Raw genomic sequence first — 23,149 nt, forward strand, 5'->3', positions numbered from 1 at the left:
AAAATTGATATCTGGAAAGAATTTTGCCTTAAAAAGGGGGGAAAAAGGACATTGATTTCCAGCCTAATTAGTTTTGACATGCTGCTTTTTGACACATTTGTCTAAAACACAATCATTAGTCTAAAACCATGAGTCAAATTATTTCAGTCAAACTAGATGGGAAAAAAACAGCGTGGATGAAGTAAAAAAATCCAGATAGAGATAAAATAAACGGGCGACCACCCCTTGTTTTCTTGCCTCCTAATAATTGAACCCTTTTTTGAAATTGGCTGATATCTTTATTTGAAAATTGAAGTGTAAGAAGGAAGACTTGATTTCAAAACTTACACTAAGAACATAATTTGAAGATAAAACAGTGAAATTGCAAATGGGGCCTTTTCAGACGCATACAATGATTCCAGGTTTGAAAGTTTGGAGGACTGTGTTTCTATTTTAACCGTGACAGCTGCCAAAGACACTCGTACGCTCACAGCACCAGGTTCAGGTAGGTTTATTCTCTCCAGAGGAAAACAACCAAATCGTACATCATCTTTGTATGCTTTTGAGGTGACAGTCTAATATCACAAAGCCTTCTTACTTCTTACACCATTTTTTTTTACTCGGTTACGTCTAAATCAACACTCGAGTAAATTCCACCAGTATGAAAATAAAACCGGTCAAGGCTGTCGGTTACGTCTAAATCAACACTCGAGTAAATTCCACCAGTATGAAAATAAAACCGGTCAAGGCTGTTGAATGAAAAATATGATGGTAGAGAATGAGTTTTCAACTTTTCATTGTATCCTCTTCACATGAATTTTCTTTTCATTATACTATCTTTTCCTCAATTTCCGCAGGTATTTGTAACAAGGTTACCAAATTCATAGAAAACAAGGACACATATCAACTCCAGATTTTCGAAATGTTCGATGTGTATGCACCCAGTGACACCTTAAGAGAATTGAAATGAGAGTGATAAGGAGGATTTGAATTGGATAAAGTGTTCTTCTTGAGGAGCTACTTTATTATTATTGATGATAAAACAGATCGTAATGTATAAGTCCCTCTCCATCGCACTCTCATATAAGTCATATCTTACATAAAATTAAACAATATACAGTGATCCAAGGTTCCTAGTCACTCAAATTGTAACAACCCATTTATTACTGTTATGCACCAAGCACCAGTATGAGAATTTTCATGCAAGTTTAACTAGACCAACCTTTTTGATGTACCTAGATGAAATTTTTGACCGGTTCACAGAGCCAGTCATTATGACTTGCAGTTGATGATCATCTGATCTTTGTCCCCATTTATTGATGGCTATTTGCAACTAGGCCTCGAGCAATCAAAATGAACCGAGAGAATTGAAATGAGTCCACGCCTCCTGTATGCAAAATAGTACCATCATCTTTGTTATTCAAGCTTCAACTTTGTCAATATTCCAAAAGGAAAAAAATGCACCTCATGCCACTATAAATATGATCAAAGCACCGGCAGAAATGTTTCACAAACCATCTTTCAGTGTCTTGCAGCTAGAAAATCTTGGGGAGATGGATAACTAACATTTGACAAAATTACCGGTATCCAGAATATCACAAGAATGTTGTCAATGGTCTAAAGAGTATATAACAGATAAGTAATAATCTCATCAGCATTAATTTTTAGGTCATTGATTGCCCAGATAGAACCTGTTGAGTAGAATATCCTGACCCATGAGACTATAGATGCTAATCTTATCCAGAGCAGGTCATGTTGGCTGCCCTGTTTTTTTGAGGGATTATTCTTCCAACTGTCTTGAGTTTAGAGCAAAGAAACAATATGAAAGGAATTTTCTTTTTCTTTTTTTAATTTTAATTTTAATTTTTGGCTCCTAGAACAATTATCCCATGTGACACACATAAAAAGAACTAATTGTTAATGTATAATTACCTTGATTACAAACAAGATAAATGGCTCCTTTGCCTCAAATGCTAAGGTGGAAAAGATCAACAAAAGAATGACAGGGAAAAGAAAGGGGGAAAGATATAAAATAGAACAATCAGCCATAGACGTTTTGCATGTAGCATTTGTCAGCACAGTGACACATGAAAAGGTCCATAAGGTACCATAGTAAGATAATGCTAGCCTCTAGCCCATGGACAGACAGCAAAGAATAGGCAACAAATATCAAATGATGAGTGGCATATATTTGAGCTTGAAGGACTGTAATTTCATATCTTCTCTATGCAAGAAAAAGAAAAGGAAAAGGTTCACGCAAGTTTAGATTCCTTTATTTGAAGCCTTATCCAGTACTTTCACCAAAAACTAACTCCTCGAAAAAGAACAAGGTAAAATCACAACATCCAAATCAATTGCATCCTAACTTTTGTAGCAGATAAATTTTGCAACCCAGTGCAGGGGTCATCTTTTATTTGTCTACTGGTAAAAGATGTCCAGACATAAGGTTCTCCTAGAGGCTTTATTACCCAGACCCCCAAATTTCCTTTTAAATATTGAAGTAACAGTAAAGTACAGTTTCTTTTTTGGTTTTCTATTGGTATGGCATATGAAGCAATCAAAATTTTAAAAGGCTAAAAGTGGTCTTCAGCATTTTATCTAAATGAGACAAGGTGTAAGCCTAAATTTAAATAAATAAATAATCCTCAAAGAATAATAATAAAAAAAAAAATTCATAATAACAAAATTAATTATTTGTCATTGTTAATAGTTTCTAATTTAGTTTATTTTTCTCTCTTCTAAAATTCAACTTTTTCTCATAGCTTAATTAAATAATCCACAGCACTACCATCATTATCACTAGTAAGATCCTCCAAAGAATCAAAATCATATCTAATCTCTCGACTATCCCCATCATTATTAATGTCCCACCCATTCTTATTCTTCATGCATCAATCACACGGGTATTTTTCCTCATCTATCAATAATAACATAAAGATTACATATGAACTCAACCACTACAGCAGCCAACAAGTTCCTTATTTCTTCTTTTCAATCTTTATTTTGCTGCTAAATTTAAAGGGTTAAGTGAAAGCCAATTAATCCTTTATTTTGTCAAAGGTCCAACTCAAGATAACTTGTAAAATCTATACTAAAAACCCAGAAAAGCATAGAACCCATTAAAAATCATTGAATGTTGAGGTTTTAGCCTCTAATAAAATATAGCAAAAGTCCGTAAAGGCCCCAAACTCATTAAAACTATTTGAATATTTGAAGCTTAAGCCTCAACTGTAAGCCTCGATAAGTTGAGGCTAAAGCCTCAATTACCCTAACTGAAGCTTATAGTCTCAAGGCAAATTCAGAGTCTCACCTTGAGGCTTGCCTTAAGGTTTAAGCCTCAGTAGCCTTTTAAAACATTGAAAGCAATTGATCAAAGAACAGTGGTCTTTGTGTTTAGCTCTCTAAGTAAATTCTATTTGGTCAATGCATGCAGCTTCTTTGTCTATGTTGGTAATCCTGCTTCTCTGAGGCTTGTCCTTCACAATAGCAAAGGAAGCTTCATTTAGACTATTATCTCTCACCCATTGCAATTACAATGGAGTCATACAAGTTGGGCCAGACCAATCAATCAACAGGACACTGATAAGAAAATAAACAAATATTTGTCTGCAAATAAGCTTGAACTATAAGAAAATTGCTACCTGCAAAGAATCAAAAACTTTTTCTGCAATGTATTTTTGATGCACAGCAGCACCCTTCTGCTGTAGCTTGTCTGGGTGTAGACAAAGTAAAGCTTTCTGATAAGCTCTCTTTACTGCATTTCCTTCAATTATATCGACTAGAGGCACAGGCTTCCATCCACTCTCAGGCCATAGAACCTGTATGTCACTAAAATTAGCTGAAGAGACACTCGTAATAAAAAAACATATGAGTTGGCTAGAGAATGGATATTCTTAGCATAGTACTCATGAGAACCACCTAACAAGCAAACAAATATTCCATTAAGTGTTATTTTAAAGAATATGAATTGAAGCATATCAACATGCAATTTTGTTGGCCATGATTAAAATGCCATCAGAAGGAAGGAAATAAAGGATACAGTGGGCATAACATCATACTGGAGTGCAGATCAAGAAGATCATTTTAGTTAAAGGAATACAAATTATCAGCTAAGAAATGGGTTAAAGAATTGAAAAGGTTACAATTGAGCATGCTGTAGATATAATGAACTATACAAATGACAAATAAGCAGGGTGCTGGAAAAATCTTTTCCCATTAATACAGATAAATTTATCAATTTGAGTGATTATAATTATGTGTGGTTTTGTTCTATGACTGTTAACTCATGATATTTTTGAAAACAACGATCAATTTGATGGCTACAAGCCTCCAGTCATCTGCATTTATAAGTTCTTAGTATAGAAAAATCTCTTCAGTGGAACTCATTTGACAACGGGTACTATCCCCAAAATGTGCATAATTTCTGATGAAACCTTGGGTTTTGAAACAAAAAGCAATATACCTGTTTAACTAGATCAAAAAAGGGCTATTACATCAATGCTAGTCCTGCACAAGTAGGGTCCTACAGAAGGTAAGCATGGTATGGTCTCAACCTCTGGCATTTTTGCAAAAGGTGGCTACTCTCAATACTCAGACCTGAGCATTTGCACCTGGCAGCTCAAGACATTTACCATTGCACTAGACATTGGGCCCTACCTATGTACCCAGAACTCTCATGCAATGCACATATGTTAATCTGAAGAAAAAAAGAACATGGACCTTCACTTACATCTATATAAAATAGAGAACAAAAGGATCAAGACAAGATAAGGTGGCATTATAAGAGGCATGCAAGAAATAAAAGGAAAAACTCTCATTTCAGCCCAGAGTCAAAAGAGTATAGTCACTGTTTGATAACCTGATTGAAGTACATGGAAACCAAGCAAATATTTCCCAACCAGAATTTGTGGAAATAAATTAACCTTATAGAATCTACCGCTGTAGAAAATGGTGATAGCAAAACAGAACATTAAGATCTGAAAATAGGAATGCTAACTAAATATTCGAGTCAACTGTATTCAAGGCGTGGTTATCCAAATTGGTACTGTTTAACTGGAAGTGAATCTTTTCTATGGTAAGTTCTTTCAAGTAAATCATTTTCAGTTTTCTTATTTAGAACCACAAGTTAGGTAAGAGTTCATGGAAAAAAGTGAAACCATATATCTTGCTGTTTGATATGGTTTCTGTAAAACATTATGGCATTGGAGACATTTGGGGAAATTTTTTGGCAGCTTGGAGTTCTCTTTAAGGGAAAAAAAGGAAAAGGGGAAAACCCATTAACACTGACATATTGTAAAGTTGACAGAAGCGAGCGTATGTTTCCTTCCTTCCCACTCAACCACTGTCGAATTTTAGCATCTGAAACCTGCATTAAATTGAGAAGTACAATTATTGAAGAGTATAAGAACTGAAACAACATTATAATTGTCCACATATATTACATATTCTACATTACTTGGATTTCATCATGATCTTCATCAATTTGTGGTTGTTTGCTCTGCTCTTGAGATAATTCTTCTATCTGTTCACACATGAGCATATGCAAGGGAAAAAAATTAGTTTCTTAACAATATTAGGTGTATATGTGGACACATTATATATAATAGAACTAAGCACTGGCCTTCCTTTTCCAAAAAATTCTATCCACTTAGAGGAGTTTGTAATTGTAGAATTGGTGGATGATTTGGCAGGGATTGTTTAATTTTAAACTTGTCAGGAAGTTGAAATTTTCTTAAATTACCTCTTTTCCATTGTTTAATTTTTAAAAGGAAAAGGAGATTTATCGGGGCATTATGAAAATATTCAATTATAAGATTTCACCAAAAAGAAAGGGCTGCTTAACATAAAGGTGTAATTGATTAAAGAACCTTGTGCATTGAACTAGTATGTAAGAAATTAAAAAGCATGAGAATAAATTTTAGACAGTAGAATTACATACCACAAAGTTCCCTTGGAAGGAATCCTGTCTGTCTCTAAGTGCCGCCACAGAATCATCAGGTATTGATACTAACAAAAGCACATAAATACATCACATATTTTATCTTTGGTAAGGAATTTTTTGAAGATACCATGCCAGATGGTCCAAATTTATGAAGAAATAGTACAAAATAACCAGATAAGAGTAACAATCTGCCAATAAATTAGCTCTTCTACTGAATTGTGGTAAATGTTTTGTCCAAATTCTACCTCCACTATTGGATAAAAACAGTAAAACAGACTTATTCCGTATGCATAACTGGTCAAATGCTAAAATCATGTTGTTAATTTGAAGGAAATGTTAGATTAAGCCCAACTTAATCAAACAAAATGTACATGTCTCAAGAACCAACCAACCCCTTCAAATATGTAGATATGAAGGCAATCACACTGACCAATACGCACACATGCATAAACTCAAAACAGAAAGCAAAAGGGAAAATGCAGGGTTGTTACAAAATGTAACTCTTTGCTTGTGCTGTACATAGCACCTTTTTTGTGCACGGCTACTAGACACACAAGAACAGTCACATTATGGATCCCCTAAGGAGAGCATATCAGCTGGAATTTGGATCAGAGTGGAATACAAATTAGTGCTCTTTTTATGTTTTCTATATGATTCATGATAATAGGCACATGCAGATATCGATATATTATGCTAAATAAATAAATAATAATAATAATAATAATAATAATAATAATAATAATAATAATAATAATATTAATAATAATAAAAAGGAAAAGCCTATTCCTCTGTGCATCCAATGTAATTGCTACTTCTAGTTCTTCCCAGGTGTTAAGCTAACTAGGTTCCTAATATGATAGGAAATTAGAAGAACTAACTGCTACCTGATGCCAAGCTATCCTTCTGGACATAAGTAGTACCACTAGATTTATGGATGGCTGTTTTTAAACCAGAATATCGTCTCTGCTGCTGTTTAGGATTTTCATCTACCTGAAAAATTTTCAAAGATGAATGTAAATTTCCACATCCATAATCTGATATTAGACTACAAAAAAATATCAAATTATGTGGTATTCCCATATCTGATTGAATGAACCCTAATAATCTGAGTATAGTACCATGATAGAAGCATCTGGTACCATTTTCTTCCTGTTCGCATTGTCCATGTGCATTTGTTCATCCGTTTCAGTTGCACTAACGTGTGCTCCTTTCTCAGCTCTAAAAGAGCCAGCATTTTTCCGTCTAGAGCTCTGACTTCGAGGATCACTAGGTTCACTATTAGTTATGGGTTTTGAAGAAGCTTCTTGGTTGAGTTTCTTAACAAATTCCCTGACCTTTCCCTTGACTCCATTTCTCCCAAGACTGTCTCCTGAATTTCTGGGTGAACATTGTGAGCTAGCTTTGTCCACTAATGCGCTATCTGAAGCGATTCCTTTTCTTTCCTGCTCCTTTGCATTTTCAGGGACAACATCTACAGATGATTTTTTGGTAGTTTTTAGCATGCTTTCTTTACCTCCATCCTTACCAGTTACCTTATCGGTGCCTGCATACAAGAAATGGTTTGAGTTTATAGACAAATTAATTTGGATCAATAACGAGTGATGTGAAACATGAAGTACCTTGTCCATCATCAGTCTCATGCAACAATGAACGTAGAGATTTCAACTCAGGGTTGCTAACTTCATGTGCAAGCACAGAAATTTCTTTCTCTGCTTTTCCACATAAACCTGTTTCGGACAAAGAATAAGGTTTCCCTTCTTTTCTTGTATTGGACAATACAGCATCATCTTCAATTCTGTTATGAGTTTTATTAAGGGGTTCCAGATTGGGAATAGCAAGAACCACCTCTTCAACAATTTGGCACTCTTCTAATCTGTCTTGAGTGATTTTAGTAAAAAGAGCATCATTTTTTTGCTTCTCACGGTCAATCTTGAAGGACTTGGTACTTGCTGATGTATCATCAGTATAATGATATTCAACATCATGCATAATTGCTTCGGGTAATTCACTCACCATTCTCTCACTTTGGAACCTTCCATTAGTGCTTGAGCATCTCTCAGTCTTGCTCTTTACTTTTGTCCTTGAACTGTTTAGTCTCCTAAGAGGGGTTACAAATGGTACTCCTTTACTTGCCCATTTGTATAGAGAAAAGTGGGATTGGCTGGTATTGATTTCAACCTTGGAGCTATTTGAACCATTTTCTAAGTTGTCTCCCATGTCTGCTCTATTAGATGTGGTCAGCTTTGGTGACTCGTCACCTGCAAGAGAAAATTCATGGGATAACCGACTCTGGCGATAAGATGGCCAAGGGTCATTTTTCAGCCCATCCTGACCTTGGATTGTTTGATTTGAAAATCTCGAGGGTGGAGAATATGGATAGCTTGACCCATTTGAAGCACCGGGTTCCCTAAGTGAGTGAAAATCCATTGCTCTGGTCACTTTTGAGGGGAGGCTGGTGCTGAAAAGTGAGTAGCAGTTGAAGTAAGGTTACATGGAAATCCAAATCCCTTGACATCAAATATAGAGAGTTTGAATATTAATCTTTATTAAAAAACATATGAAGGGAAAAATCCATAGATAATGTTATATTGATCTATGTAAATGCAACATCAATCATTTGGTTGTAGAGGAAAAACTAAATTAAATAGCCCATTGGCCTAAGAAAGATTGCCAGTTCCAGACATTTTCCGTCATTTTCGGTTCTTTTCTCTCATTCTTTCAATATTCAGATTTAGTTACAAACCTCAATTGAGCAGGATTAGACGAGCTTCCGAAAATCTCCGCTTGGGGCGGCGGCAATGGCTGGGCGGGGCTCAGAACCCGCGAACCCGGAGAAGAAGAAAACGGATCCAGATCATGCCCTCTTGGACTGGTATTCACAGAGTTGTCGCCTCTAAAGATATCGTCGAAGAAGTCCTCGCTGTGGTACCGCCGCCGATTACCACCGTCTTCGCCAAACACAGGCTTCTCACTAAGACCAGTCCACGGATTGCAGACCGAAACTCCATCCTCACCTCCTCTCAACGCGGATGGTTCCGTACCTTCCCCGAAGCTGTATCGCGTAACCTGATTCGACAACCGCCGCGGCGGACCGCCGAAGACGTCGTGAAAATCGACGTCGGAGTGTCTCAACGGAGTCTTGGGCGACGAAACAGAGGTCACGAGTGATCTCTGATGCCTGCAGCCCAGGACAGTATTCTCTTTATGACAGCACCGCTCCATCGATATCAGCACCGACCCAATCATATCAGCCCACTATAGTGATGACCGTACTAGTAACTGAATAAAATTTCAAACCCTGAATTGGCGGGAAATCTCTGTTTTGCTCCGTAAATCATGCAGTGTAACGGCAGGCGCCTAACCGGCAGAGGCTATGGAATGGTTTGCAGAGACATTAGAGAATTGAGTTCCAAATTTTTTACTAAGGAGGCCAGGAAAAGGGAAGCAAAGTTGGAAACGGACAAGAAAATTATAGAAGAAGACAGAGTGGTGTGGGGTTATGGGGGTTGGAAGCCACATAGTCTTGAGAATTTGTTGTAACTCGTACCCGGATAAGATCATAATAGTCAGAAAAAGTGCATTTCATTTTTGCATTGGCTGTTGTTAATAGAAAGAATATGCATTTTTCTTGGCCAAGATTTCATGGAATTTTTGTGATGCCACATTATTCTGGGTTTTATATGGAAGGAAGCAGCCTAGGGAAGATGGTGACACCTTGTCCTCACTGTCCACCATCACTTCATCCATCGTCAGAAAAATGACCTGAAAACGAAGATTTTTTCTTAAAATTCAATATTATTACCTTAAGGAAATACGTATGGTAGAGGATGCGCATCCCATATTTTTAACCATGTTCTAAAATATATATATATATTTTTTAATATTTAATATTCCTAAACAATGCTTGATATGTTCAAAAAGTGTGGTCAAGAATCACCTTTAATCCACACAAATAAAACTCTACTTCATAGTTTCTTTCCATAACTATATATACATTGGCACGGGGTGGTTGAAAACTATACTATGATGGGTATATGTTTGATATTTTTATTTTTGTATTTTTTTGATATTGGAATGCAATATTTTAATTTTTTTTATACTTTTAAAAATATTATCACCCATATATATAATTGTGAATGAAAACACTTTTATGTAAAAATATCACATAAAATATGCTCACCACATTTTCACAATTTCTATCAAATTCGTCTTTTAGTGGGATAGGAAAAGATACTGCCATTCCTCATTTTAATTAATTTGGACATATTCAAGATATTGGAATAAAATATGATTTTTTTCCATTTTATTATAATTCAAATAAAAAAAATCAAATAGTTTTTATTAAAATTGGAAAGCTGACATTTTAAACAAACTAATAATTGATTTTTTTTTTAAACTATCCTTTTTATAAAATATTATTAAAATAAATTTATTTATAAAATAAATACATGCTTTTAACATATTTTCTTTTATTTGTTATTATTTTTATATTGAATTTTATTTTTAAAAAATAAATTCGCATTTTATTATTTTATACATAAAAATTAACTTAATTTTTAATATTGAATTTATCTTAAGCAATTCTAACTTGATACAAATTATAACAATTTTAGAATAATTTTGGAAAGAAGATCAATTTGAGGTTTTTTTTTTTTCAAATCACCGTAAAAAAAGCCCCCACCACCCTCCAAAAGAGGAGGTGTCCATAATCGTATAATACAATATCCATATAAATTATAATATTAAAGCATAAATGGGCTGGCACTTGGCAGGAAGTAGCCACATGGTTAGAGTATTATCCACAGATTTCCACCAGGGATACGTAGTTGGCGGACACGTGGCAACAAAAGCACAAAAACAGGGTTCGGCACACAGACCTGGAGGCAGACGCAGACCAGAGTCCAGATGTAATCGAAAGAGGTCCTCATCCCTAATTTCTGGCCGTTGATTCGCTTATACAAGTGTATACTCAGACAAAACCACCTCTCCTCCTCTATCCCACATGGACTTCCACATCACTCCACACGCCATGCGAACAGGTCTCTTCCTCCAACTCACTTACCTACCCTTCTTTTCCTTTTGTCTCACTTTCTTTTTTCTTCTTCCCTCGCAACTCCACAATTAGGGTTTTTTTTTTCTTTCTTTCACTGCCTGTGATTTTCTAATTCCGCTGTTTTTTCGTTGTACCATTTGTTTTCTAAACACGAATCGGTTTGTTACGAATCTCACTGCCTGTAAACAGTTGTTGAGCGATAATCTGGGAAGTTTGAATTTATGGTAGAAATGGTGGTTTTAGGAAATTGCTCAGTTTCTATAATATGCACAAGATTTTGGAACTTATAATCCATTCTTCAACTAATAGAATTTTCTATAAATTCAAAAGTTTTTAAGAACGTTTGTTGTGAATTTATCAGAATTCAATCGCACAACGCATAGCCGACTTCACAACATCGTTTGAACTTTTGAATGTATGGGAAACAGCAGTATCTGTGGTCCATAGAAGAATTCTTTATAATTTCCATTTTTTTGTTAAATCACAGCAATTTAAATTCTGCAAACTGAAAGTCAAAAGGACCTGCAAAGGATGCATTTGATTCTGGATCATGTAATTTACTCAACTATGATGGTTCCTATAAGGTTTTCACCATTATATTGCTACAAGACTGTGATCCAGAAGGGAGAGATTTTAGAATTAGTTTTGACACAAATTTGAGTTATCTATAAACCGATAAAAAGAAATTTGATTGTAAAATTTTGTTTTAAGTAATTATTAAGAAAGGAAACTCAAGTTGTTTCTTGCATTCCTCAAATTTAGAAAGAAGAAAATAGCACTACCATTAACCTAATATACATACAACATTCATTTTATTGTGATAATTTAGAAAAGTGATCATTTGGCACATGATTCCCATTCGATCATTTAATACATGACTTGAACACTTAGTTTGATGAGGCATAATAGCACCATTCTGTCCTTTGTGCTCACTATGACCTCTTTTGGTATCAAAGAATACAAGTTCCAGATATATTTCAAATTTCGCTTAGGACTTTGTCCTAATTTTTGTTGTTTGTTTGCCTTTCCACTTCAGGGTTTTCCTGATGTTTTAGTACTGTTTATTTGGCTGATATTGTTCTAAACTAATGTTGAAATTAGTCATTATTGAGCTCTGGCATAGCATGAATCTTTCTTACCTTGACACATTATCCAACATCATTTCAGATCTTTTATTGAGTTTCTAAGCATATAAATTAGCAGTGAAACTATAGAATTTCGGTCACCAAGCAATGGGGGATGGTGAGGAAAGCACACCTCCCAAGTCTTCTAAACCACCTGCTTCAACACAGGTTCCCACTCCCTCTCCCTCTCCCTCTCACTCTGTCTTTTTTATTTTTCTGTTTTATGAAGTTCACCCTTGTATCTACAGGAGACACCATCAACCCCTTCTTATCCTGACTGGTCAACATCTATGCAGGTTTATGTCGTTTTAATTTCCTGTTCTGTTGGCCCTGTATGTTTGTTTGTGAAGTGCATTGTGCTTTTGCTTCTTTAGCTTCTTGTTTTTACTCCTTCAATAGGCCTACTATGGTGCTGGAGCTACTCCGCCTCCTTTTTTCCCTTCTCCTGTTGCACCCCCATCCCCTCATCCGTACCTATGGGGAGGTCAGGTAATTATCTCCAATGTTTGAGGTCATATAAATTGTGCATGCTGTGATAGTTGTCATGTCTTTGACTCTCAAAGGAGAAAAAGTTTTAGATGCATTTTGTGGCTGTTTTTCAGCATCCTATGATGCCACCATATGGAACTCCACTTCCATACCCAGCTCTCTATCCTCGTGGGGCCCTCTATGCTCATCCTAGCATGGCTACGGTAATCCTAATATTATATAAATTTTCTTGTTAGGTTGTTTTTTACTGTTATGACTGTTTTTTGGTATGTTGCTACATAATTTCTTGGTTTTTCTTCCTATCTATGTGTTTATATGTGCTTTGGAAGATGGTTTTCTATATGCTAATGATTTTTGAAAGACCAGGGGGAAGAGGCTTTCATACCAATCATTACCTTGTGTGATCTATTTCTCTGCAGGCTCAGGGTGTGGCACTGACAAATACCGACATGGAAGTAAAGACCCCTGATGGAAAAGACCCAGCATCAATTAAAAAATCAAAGGCAGCTTCAGGAAACATGGGTTTGATTAGTGGAAAATCTGGGGAAAGCGGAAAGGCAGCTTCAGTTTCTGGCAATGATGGTGCTTCACAAAGGTATGCAAACTCAAGATCCATACATGCTTCATTAGATTTTTGCAGGTGTTGTTTCATTTTTTTTTTGGTCGCTGAAAATTGAAATTCTTTGTGTTCCCTTTACTTGAATTCCCTGAAATCAGTGGGGAGAGTGGTAGTGAGGCCTCATCAGATGCGACTGATGAGAATGCTAACCAAGTATGTGCTCCCTTGCTCTCTCTTTTCATCCTCAAAATCTCTATTTGTGACTTGTACATGATTTTCAATTATAAAAAGGTTGTTTTAGGACTAGTTCTCAAATGGGTATTGGTTTTGTGCAAAATATCTATGGTAACCCAAATTGGGTATTGTTTTATTATGTCGGCCCAGCTGCTCTCTTGACCATCAATTTTAAAATTATGCAGAACTAGTGAACATATGGTAACTTGCAGTTATTGATTTGTCTTCAGGCATCTTCTGCAGTAAAGAAGAGAAGCTTCAACCTTGCTGATGGTAATCTTCTCTCCTGAAGCATCCTCCTCCTTCATTTAATTGATATATGAATTTTAAGATTCTCCTCAGGATCAAATGCAAAGGGTAACAGTGCTGCTCAGTACACTGGTGGAAATCATTCAGCCTCAGTTCCAGGCAAGCCTGTGGTACCTATGCCTACAACCAGTTTAAATATTGGGATGGACCTGTGGAATGCATCCCCTGCTGGAGGCACACCCATGAAGACAAGACCACAGTCATCTGGTGCCTCACCTCAAGTGGCTTCAGCAACTATAGTTGGACGTGAAGGCATGTTACAGGATCATCAATGGATTCAAGTATGAAATGTTTCAGTTATCTCCCTTGATTCTATTGTCATAGTTTTTATTTTATATCGTTTTTGTAATTTGTTCATGCATTTTTTGAGTTAAAAGTTATTATTTGCCATTTTAATTTTTTAAGATTGCAAGTATTCAAAGTTGCATGCCACTTGTGTTGTGCACTAGAAACCTCAAAATTGATTTAGAACTCGTTTGAAGTGATATAATTAGCACCAGTGATTGACAAGATGGGAGAGTTGGCTCATGGTTTTGTCATGTCTGAATTAATACTGATGACTGGCACCCATGGGAGAGATGCGGTGTCCAAGCTTTAGGCACTTGACTTGATGCAGGTCAAGTCGTAACTTGTGGTTTTGGCCTATGACTTGATAAAAATAGGCATTGTAACTGAAAATTGATTTTCTAACATGTTAACTCTGAAGTGTCAAATGGAGGATGCTGGAATAAAGTGCTATTCAGCTTTCACATGTAGGATTTTTCTGTCTTCTAGATATAATTTTCCTTTTTTTCCTCTGATGTTCTTGTCAAGGACCAATTTTTGCTTGTCAGGATGAACGTGAACTCAAACGACAAAGGAGAAAGCAATCCAATAGGGAGTCAGCTAGGAGATCAAGATTGCGTAAGCAGGTAAGCATGTCCTTTGTGAAGCTTTTTGGGTCATAGTCTTGTACTGCTTATTTCTGTTTGTCTTGTTTTCTGAATTTTGATTTGTTGTTTGATTGGTATCACTTTCGTTCTAAGGAGGGATGTTAATTGGACCATGTGCCTTCTCATGCATTAGGTTTTCTGCATGTGGCATATGTTTACTTGAAACTGTTCTTTTCTATCATGAACCAAATGATTGGTGGGACAACAACTGATCAAGGAAGAGGCATGACTGAGACCTGGTTTTGGACACTGGAGTTTGCAGTGTGTGTTTTCTCCTCTGCATAAATTTAATCAATTAGAAGTTTGTTTCAACCAAAGGAGCTGGATGATATTTTAGAAAATCACTTTCATATTGACTCAACTCAGTAAAGCCTTAATTATTGCACACTTATATCTATGAGTTTAAATATCTTTTTGCTTGTTTGGACTGTAATAATCAAGCCTGACTATGAAATAATGATCATTGCCATATTTATTTGAACAAAATTGTGTATGATATATGTACAAAAATAATGTGCTAGCCTCACTTTGCTACGATCTGCCCCCTTGCTCTCATTATGCTACCATCTGTTTGGAGACATAAATTAAAATGAATAGAAGCTAACAAATGGATTCCTTTTTTCATGTTCTGAATCTCGGTTTCTAGATATTTGTGCTACCATTTTACTTCATATCTATTTTCCATTTTATTACATATCCACTTTATTGTTCTAACCAGGCTGAATGTGAAGAATTACAATCAAAGGTTGAAATTTTGAGCAATGAGAATCATGTGCTGAGAGAGGAGCTGCATAGGCTTGCTGAGCAGTGCGAGAAGCTTACATCTGAGAATAATTCCATAATGGTTAGCTGGGATTGCTTCTCTTTTATTTTATCCTCTTTTCGTATTCTTTTTTTTTAACCATCATTGCATATGCAGTTTGATTGTTATTGTCCATATAAAAAAAATTCCTTGAGTAGGTAATTTTTAATTCTATACAATGCTCCATCTTCATGCACATGCGCATGCCGGCACACTCATTCAAACTCCTGTGCTTTCATGCATATTAATACCCACTAACACCACCTAGCATCAGTTGAGGATTAATTCTGTTCAAGTGGCAAAGATAAGTAAAAAATATCATGATGTTTTTCTTACCTGGCATGTGTCTTGGACAAGTTAATACCTCTGTGATTTACACCTGTAGTCAAGATGTAATAACTGTAAAGTCACATCCTCACAGTGAAAGATGCATAGAACACCCTCAACCTTCATCTGCCCATTTAAAGGATGGTGGATGAACTCGGATTCGTAGTTGGAAGTTCTTGATGTTGGTAGCATTAACAGAGTTGCTTTACCGTGAAACAGGAGGAGTTGACACAATTGTATGGGCCAGAGGCAACATCTAGCCTTCAAGATAACAACCACAACTTGGTTCTCCATCCTATCAATGGTGAAGACGATGGCCATGTACAAGATGCTTCCCCTCTAAACAACTCCAGTTCCACGTCTGATCAAAATGGGAAATTCAGCTCCAATGGGAAGATTTGACTCTTAGCTCTAACTGAATACAACTTACATATTTTCAGTTCTAACATGGAGACCTATAACACTTTCCTTTCCAGGGGCCATTGTTTGTTGGGATGTCAGTTATCCCTTTTGGTTGTAAAATATCTGAATTTATACTTTCAATTGAGTCTGTTATGTGTCTGCATATTGTTGTAAGATAAATTCAACTGTAATAGGGTAAGATGTTAGGCTAGCAGTTATTTGGTTACGTAACCTGACGAGTTTTTCGCTTCATTGCTTATTTAACAGTACGCACTTTCATTACAATTTCCCTATAAATTACTTCGGTATCTGACTATCTAGATGGACCATCTTTATAAAACTCTGTATCTAAACAGGGAAAGCAGGAAAAGGGGATGAGTTTGCATAGGTATCATGTGTGTCGCCATTCAATCTCTTATACCCCTCTACCCCATTAGTGTTTGATGGTGATGAGTTGTGTATGATCCAGTTATGATATTTTATTAAATAGGAGTGATTGAGCTTTGAAGATGATCATGAGTCATTCTAAGTGGAGCGGTTTGACCGTTAAACCTAGCTGATCTACATCTGAAGTCCAGTAGAAGTGAGGTGGACGCCACACATGGAAACGTGTGAAACCCTCTAGCGTTGACCTTCAATACCACGAGGCTTCCACGTCTGGACTTCAGGCCACTACACGGACATTGCCATAGGGTGACTCGGTAATGAGTCGCCCAAGGCCGGATGGTGTTAAACATCGTTTGTATTTTGTTTCATTTCATTTCTGGAGAGGGTGAATGTGCTAGCAACACAGAAAGAACCAACAACTCACTGTCTCTGTTTCTGTCTCATCAATGTAGACAACAATTTAAGGATCTTAATCACCCAGATTTTAAAATCATAACCTAATTGCAAACAAAACAATCTTACAAGGCAAAGATTTAATTAGAAAAAAACAGAGAGGAGGAAAACCCAAATTAAGGCTTTTCACTGGCGGTTCAAAGGGTAGGCTGTGTGGGGAGATTTAAGGAATGAGCTTCGTGGATGTTTTCTTTGTCGACCTTGTGCACCGTTCAAAATGGCCAAAGATCCGCGTATTTTACTCAAGTTTTGGTTCCATTGGCCAATGCAGTTGAAGCATATAATAATACTCACCATTAACATCTCCAATTTCAGTTCAGTGAAGGAAAACCTACCTTCAACAGCATAAGGAACAAACCAATGCTTTAAACACCGACCGACAGGGTTGGAACTCACAGGAGAAAAGCCAATTTTTATGTATCTAATAACTAATGTTGGAGATGATAGTCAGACAACCTGAACAGGTCCTATTTGTCTTTTAGACGAGATGAAAACAAAGCTTTGATGCCACCTTCATTTGCATTCACAACTAAACCACTCTAGGATAAAACTCATTCAAGCAGAACAAGTACAGAATCGTAAGACCAGCAAACAGTCCACAAACATTTGCCAAGTATACATAAACATCTGGGTAACCAGTCTGATGCACTGAATCAAAATTAACCACAAACTATAATGAGAATAAAGCAAAAACAAAATTTGAAAGGGAAACTCATGATCAGTTCTTTTTCTTTGAAAATAAAAATAAAAAGATATTTCACATTGCTTTCAGAGAGTGCAATCAGATAAACCTACCCATATCCCAGGAATTATAGCATGAAGTAAACTGCAGACCCATCCCTGTGGGTCAGAATTAGATCTTCTATAGATCTGCTACTACCAGTTAGAACCATCAGGGAAAGGATCCAGTGCATCTTGCTTGCCATTAACATAGAACTCGACAACTGCTTTCATCCTGGAAAGTTTATCCGGGTGATAATTCACATGAACAATGACTGGCTTCAGCTTTTTTAGTTTAGCATCCTTCCTCACTGTCTTGAAGAGGACCTTACTATTCATAAAGAGATAGAAATCCATAGTTCTCCTGGAAGCATGAAGTCCAGTGTACCCAGGATGTGAAGGGAAAAAGAGCTCCTCATTGAAAACAGCCTGGTCCCATGCTTTTGAGTGAGCAAGCCTGTCAGCTACACGATCCAAAAGCTCAATTGAAGGAATTGTAGGTCTTATGTAGAAAAAGCCAGAGTTATATACCCATATCCTCATGGTGTGAGCATATCGAGCCCAACCCATAGCTGGTTCATCAAAGACATCATTATATCCATAAGCTGTATAGTTGTTGTGACCATCAGTCATGGATTCCACATCAGAATCACGGTAAAGATAATCAAATGGATTTTGCAAGTAAACTATATCAATATCTGAGAGCAGAACACTGTAACCCAGCTGCAAGAATTCCCTCAAGATCTGAAACTTCAGTCCTGAGACAGCATGGTTACCTCCTGATCTTGCAACTGAATCAATACCTTCATCTGGGTCTCTCTTGTACACTGGGACATTATTGGATTTGCAGAAATTTTCAATGTCGTCATCTAATGCCACAACCAGGTAATTGGGTATACCCACTCGCTTGATGTTAGCGAACCACACCTCCAATGATGATTTCACATTTGAATTGGCGAGAGCAACTATAAGCTCTTTACTAACAGCAACTTCCTCCAAGATCTTTGCCAACCTTGGGTTCACAGATTCATCAGGGATAAGAGTTGGGTTGGTTCTCAAACTCTTTACCGTACCAAAAGGCCCGGCTTTATGCTGTTCACCCAATACCATAAACTGCTTTTGAGCCTGGTCTTTTCCCTGTTCAGCCAGCCGTAGCTTTTCCGTTAGCTCCCTGACCTGCTTCTTCAGATCAGCATTCTTCTCTGATAATGCCACAATATCAGACTTGAGCATCTTAAGCCGTTCTGGGGATTCACATGAGGGAGAACCGACCTAACAAACAAACCATATTGAGTATAAAACACGTATAATTGACTTCAAAAGAACCTTGATCTGAAGTTGTTTTACCTCCAAAACACCAACATCAATAAATCCAATAAGGGGAAAAAAGATCAACAATCCGACATAACGATGTACTATGAACTAGGAAACTCAACTCACTCAAATTCCTTCTAACCAAAATTCAAAATCCCTAGACCTCCCCCTGATTGTCCCCCAAATGCCGGAAAACAACCCAACCAAACCAAACAGTGGCATTAGGCTGAGTTCAGTAGAGGTGTTCGGTTTCTTGGGTACCAAATAATAAAGAATCGAAAATTCAGAAATCTAATTGCTTTCTTTTCCTACCTTGTCCCAGCAACAAAATGGAGCTTAATTTAAATAAACAGCATAGATGTACCCAAATGCCGACAAGAGGAAAAAAAAAAAGTCAACACATTCATTTGATAAAATTTCCAAAGAAGCATCATATATGAATAAAGTTGAAACCGATTTAGGCCACAAACAAACAGAATTCACTGACAATCGTAGGGTACAGAGATTCGAACCTGGAGATTAGATTTTACAAGCCGAGGATTTATGATTTGTGGATCGGAGCGGAATAATCCGTGAGGATACAAGAAGGCGAAGACGCATCCTAGAAGAACTCCGATCGTAATAGCTACGGCGATTCGAGATCCGCGAAGCGAGTTACCGTTGCTGTTTCTCGTCAAAAGCCCGTCCCTACGACCCGCCATGGCTGCTTCCAAACAGAGACAGAGATAGAAGACGTAGAGAAAGTGGCCTTCTATAGCATGACCGGAGGGTTATTTATGGAGAGAAATTGTAATTTTAAACCCTGAGTTACGATAAAATCAAATTTTATTTTCTCTGAAACCAAACAGAGTCGTGGTCGTCGCAGAGAAGATGAGCTAGGAATGATTCAGTGTTTCGCGGGATACGTTATTCACTACATCACACCAGGTTGTATAGACTTCAGAGAGAGAATGGTAAAGAATAAAGACTAAAGACTAAAAGAGCGCGTATCCATAAAGAAGAAGAAGTCTTTAGACTCTTTACATTGCACTGACACTCGGGGCAGCCCCAGCGAACAAAGAGGATGCGGGCACTACCCTTGCAAATTCATTTTCATACAAGGAATCATTTATTTGAATTTCGAAATTTTATTAAAATGGAAAATTGTCTAATATAAATTTAAAATTTGACAATTTTTTAAAACTGGAAATAAGGATATGTTATAGAGGATTAATGCGCTATCATTGTAAAGTAGAAAAAAAAAAATGGTAGTTTCCATTTTTTAAGCAAGTTTCATAACAAAATTTTTTAACCACTTAACAGTAAAAATAATATTAATAATCAGTTGAAGAAAAACACGGTAAATAAGTTTGACGATTTTACCATTATTTAATTTCATATTTATTTTTTTTATAAAATAATTATTGGTAATCGTGGATTTTTATTGATAACAATTACTTTTAAAAGAGTTGGTAATACTTGAGGTCTTATAAAAATAATATATTTTATTGCTAAGAAATATTATATAGAATTTATCTTCTTTTAAATCAAAATTGTTATAAGTAATTTGTTCATATAATAATATTAAATTCTGAATAAATAAATAAATAAATTGTTAAATTGAATTTCTTTTAAAATAAAAAATAGCATCCTTTATTTTTATTTTTTTTTTAATACAATAAAACTAAAATTCCAAAAAAAAATTACTTGACTCATTCATTTTTCTTTCAGGTTTTCATAATTTACACTATAATTTATTTTAATTGGTATTTTATAATATATTACTTAATACTATATTTAGTTATGGAACAGTTTGAGGAAAAAGATAAAAGGAAAAAAAAATAAAAGAAAGAAAATGATGCACACTAGCCATACAAATTTTTAAGGGAAATAAAATTATATTATTAATAAATATATTTTTTGAAACTTCCTTTATTTATTTTTAAGAAAATGTTTTAAAAAATTATAATAATTTATTTATTTTTAGAATAAAGAGTGTAATTATATAAAACAAAATTATAATAATAAATAAAAATAATTTTTAATTAAATTTATTCTTATAATTAAGAATTTGAAGTTAAGACATCCTGGTGGATGAAAGTTGGATACCAATTTTTTTTCTTGTTGAAGGTAACGATCCAAAAAAATTTAAACAATTTATACTCAATTTTTAAATAAATGATGGTAAAAAATAATTATTCTATTATTGTAGAATTAAACATTGAGGCAATCATTAATAATAATTAAATAAATTAATGTGAATATTAGAATTAGAAATTAAATCGGGAGTTGGAAATTTTAATGAATTGTTTAAAATGAAATTTTAGAATAAATAAATAAAATAATAATAATTAAATAAATTAATGTGAATATTAGAATTAGAAATTAAATTCGGAATTCGGAAGTTTTTAAAGAATTGTTTAAAAATGGAATTTAAGAATAAATAAATAAAATAATAATAATTAAATAGATTAATGTGAATATTGGAATTTTTGGAATTAGAAATTAAAATTGAAAGTGGAAATTTTAATGAATTGTTTAAAATGGAATTTTAGAATAAATAAATAAAATAATAATAATTAAATAAATTAAGGTGGATATTGGAATTTTCAGAAATAGAAATTTAATTCAAAAATCGAAAGTTTTAAATAAACTGTTTAAAATGGAGTTTTAGAATAAATAAATAAAATAATAATAATTAAATAGATTAATGTGAATATTGGAACTTTTGGAATTAGAAATTAAAATCGGAAAGTCAGGAATTTTAATAAATTGTTTAAAATGGAATTTTAGAATAAATAAATAAAGTAATAATAATTAAATATATTAATGTGAATATCGGAATTTTCAGAAATAGAAATTTAATTCGAAAATCGGAAGTTTTAAATGAATTGTTTAAAATGGAATTTTAGAATAAATAAATAAAGTAATAATAATTAAATATATTAATGCGAATATTGTAGAAATAGAAATTTAATTCGGAAATCGGAAGTTTTAAATGAATTGTTTAAAATGGAATTTTAGAATAAATAAATAAAATAATAAATTAATGGGAAGGTGGGAATTTAGTAAATTGTGTTATTATTATTATTATCATTATTGAGAAAGAAGTTTAAGTAAATTGAATTTTTGAGGATCAAAGTTTTATAGCCTGGGTTTAAGATTAAATTTTAGGGGATTATTTCGAAAATGACATTTCTTAAAATTAAATATAGGGATGAAGCTTCGGAAAATTTAAAATTTCGAGACTTAATAGTTTTGCAAACTAAACTTTGGAAATTTGGGGTTTCGAAAGAGTATTTGAAAATTGGAATACGAAATAATAATTAAATGAAAGAATTTTGAAAGGGTACTTGGGGGATAGAAATCTTATAAAGACCCATGAAATATAAAAGAACAAGACATCAAATGGCCTGCAGTGGAGCCCATTCACATAAGGCCCAACTTGAATATAAACTAGTTAGGCTTAAACTCAAAAGATAGGGCTTAAGGCCCACATGGATTAACTTAGGCCCACAAACAGAAACCATTGCTCATGATATCCACTTTAAGGATCAAAAGTGGTCTCAACCCGTTTTTATTTTTATTTCTGGGTTGAAGACTGGGGGTGGCAAGCTGGTGGTGCAGGACGTTGACGGTGTGGCAGAGGTTCTACGCGATGATGCCCTCGGAGGTCAGAAACTGGTAGGTTTTGTTCTTGCGGACCAACGAGAATGGCGCGGCGTGAAGCATGCCTACCACTGCCAGTTGAATCACGAGGCGCACGGGTGGTGTTGCTTACCATGGCGTCACTTTGTTCTTCTTCCTTGAAGCTGCTGGTCTTTAAGGGTTGGGTATGAAGATATATATAAACAAAAAAAAAATAACAAAGGTTGGATGGTGGGGGAAATAGGTATGGAACGGGTATGAGCACGGGAGGAAGATAGGTATGAAATAGAGGCCACCTTTGCATGGCTCCCATGTATGCGGGAGCTTCATGTATCAGTTAAAGATGCCCAGAACGTGGGAGGGGGGTCAAAACAATTTTCAAAATGGGATTTAAAACAAAAATTAAAGCGTAAATGCTAATATCTCATACGAGATCTCAAAAACAGAGGATATAAAACGAGATAGGAATCGAACATGAGCCCAATGAAAGTAAACTC

At 35.3% G+C, this 23,149-nt stretch overlaps 3 protein-coding genes across 6 annotated transcripts; 1 reads left to right on the top strand and 2 right to left on the bottom strand.

Moving 5' to 3' along the window:
* Window positions 1–970: 970 nt before the first annotated feature.
* On the bottom strand, window positions 971–9,559 carry LOC100264365 (J domain-containing protein required for chloroplast accumulation response 1). 2 transcript variants are annotated; one of them, XM_010666359.3, is made up of 10 exons: window positions 8,664–9,549; window positions 8,254–8,378; window positions 7,540–8,178; window positions 7,039–7,463; window positions 6,805–6,910; window positions 5,918–5,985; window positions 5,435–5,500; window positions 5,267–5,344; window positions 3,621–3,797; window positions 971–1,366 (listed from the first exon to the last, which is right to left on the bottom strand). In XM_010666359.3, the coding sequence occupies exons 1-10, from the start codon at window positions 9,164–9,166 to the stop codon at window positions 1,328–1,330; spliced, it is 2,226 nt and encodes a 741-aa protein (XP_010664661.1). In that variant the 5' UTR covers window positions 9,167–9,549; the 3' UTR covers window positions 971–1,327. The 2 variants fall into 2 exon arrangements, with proteins under 2 accessions (XP_010664661.1, XP_002281702.1); XM_002281666.4 differs by having other exon boundaries at window positions 7,540–8,378; window positions 8,664–9,559.
* A 1,221-nt stretch (window positions 9,560–10,780) lies between these two features.
* On the top strand, window positions 10,781–16,459 carry LOC100250676 (G-box-binding factor 1). Of its 3 annotated transcripts, none has more exons than XM_010666360.3 (12): window positions 10,781–10,959; window positions 12,141–12,265; window positions 12,346–12,393; window positions 12,497–12,586; window positions 12,700–12,789; window positions 13,006–13,181; window positions 13,304–13,358; window positions 13,610–13,652; window positions 13,722–13,969; window positions 14,522–14,599; window positions 15,339–15,464; window positions 15,969–16,459. In XM_010666360.3, the coding sequence occupies exons 2-12, from the start codon at window positions 12,206–12,208 to the stop codon at window positions 16,149–16,151; spliced, it is 1,197 nt and encodes a 398-aa protein (XP_010664662.1). In that variant the 5' UTR covers window positions 10,781–10,959; window positions 12,141–12,205; the 3' UTR covers window positions 16,152–16,459. The 3 variants fall into 3 exon arrangements, with proteins under 3 accessions (XP_010664662.1, XP_002283244.1, XP_019072177.1); XM_002283208.5 differs by having other exon boundaries at window positions 12,177–12,265; XM_019216632.2 differs by lacking the exon at window positions 10,781–10,959 and adding an exon at window positions 10,996–11,131.
* A 1,126-nt stretch (window positions 16,460–17,585) lies between these two features.
* On the bottom strand, window positions 17,586–20,109 carry LOC100255856 (arabinosyltransferase RRA3). The gene is made up of 2 exons (XM_002283185.5): window positions 19,538–20,109; window positions 17,586–18,983 (listed from the first exon to the last, which is right to left on the bottom strand). Exons 1-2 carry the CDS (start codon window positions 19,724–19,726, stop codon window positions 17,868–17,870), a joined length of 1,305 nt encoding a protein of 434 aa, XP_002283221.1. The 5' UTR covers window positions 19,727–20,109; the 3' UTR covers window positions 17,586–17,867.
* Window positions 20,110–23,149: the final 3,040 nt, after the last annotated feature.

This window comes from Vitis vinifera, chromosome 18 (assembly GCF_030704535.1).
Source record: "Vitis vinifera cultivar Pinot Noir 40024 chromosome 18, ASM3070453v1".
In the NCBI taxonomy this organism is placed as follows: domain Eukaryota; kingdom Viridiplantae; phylum Streptophyta; class Magnoliopsida; order Vitales; family Vitaceae; genus Vitis; species Vitis vinifera.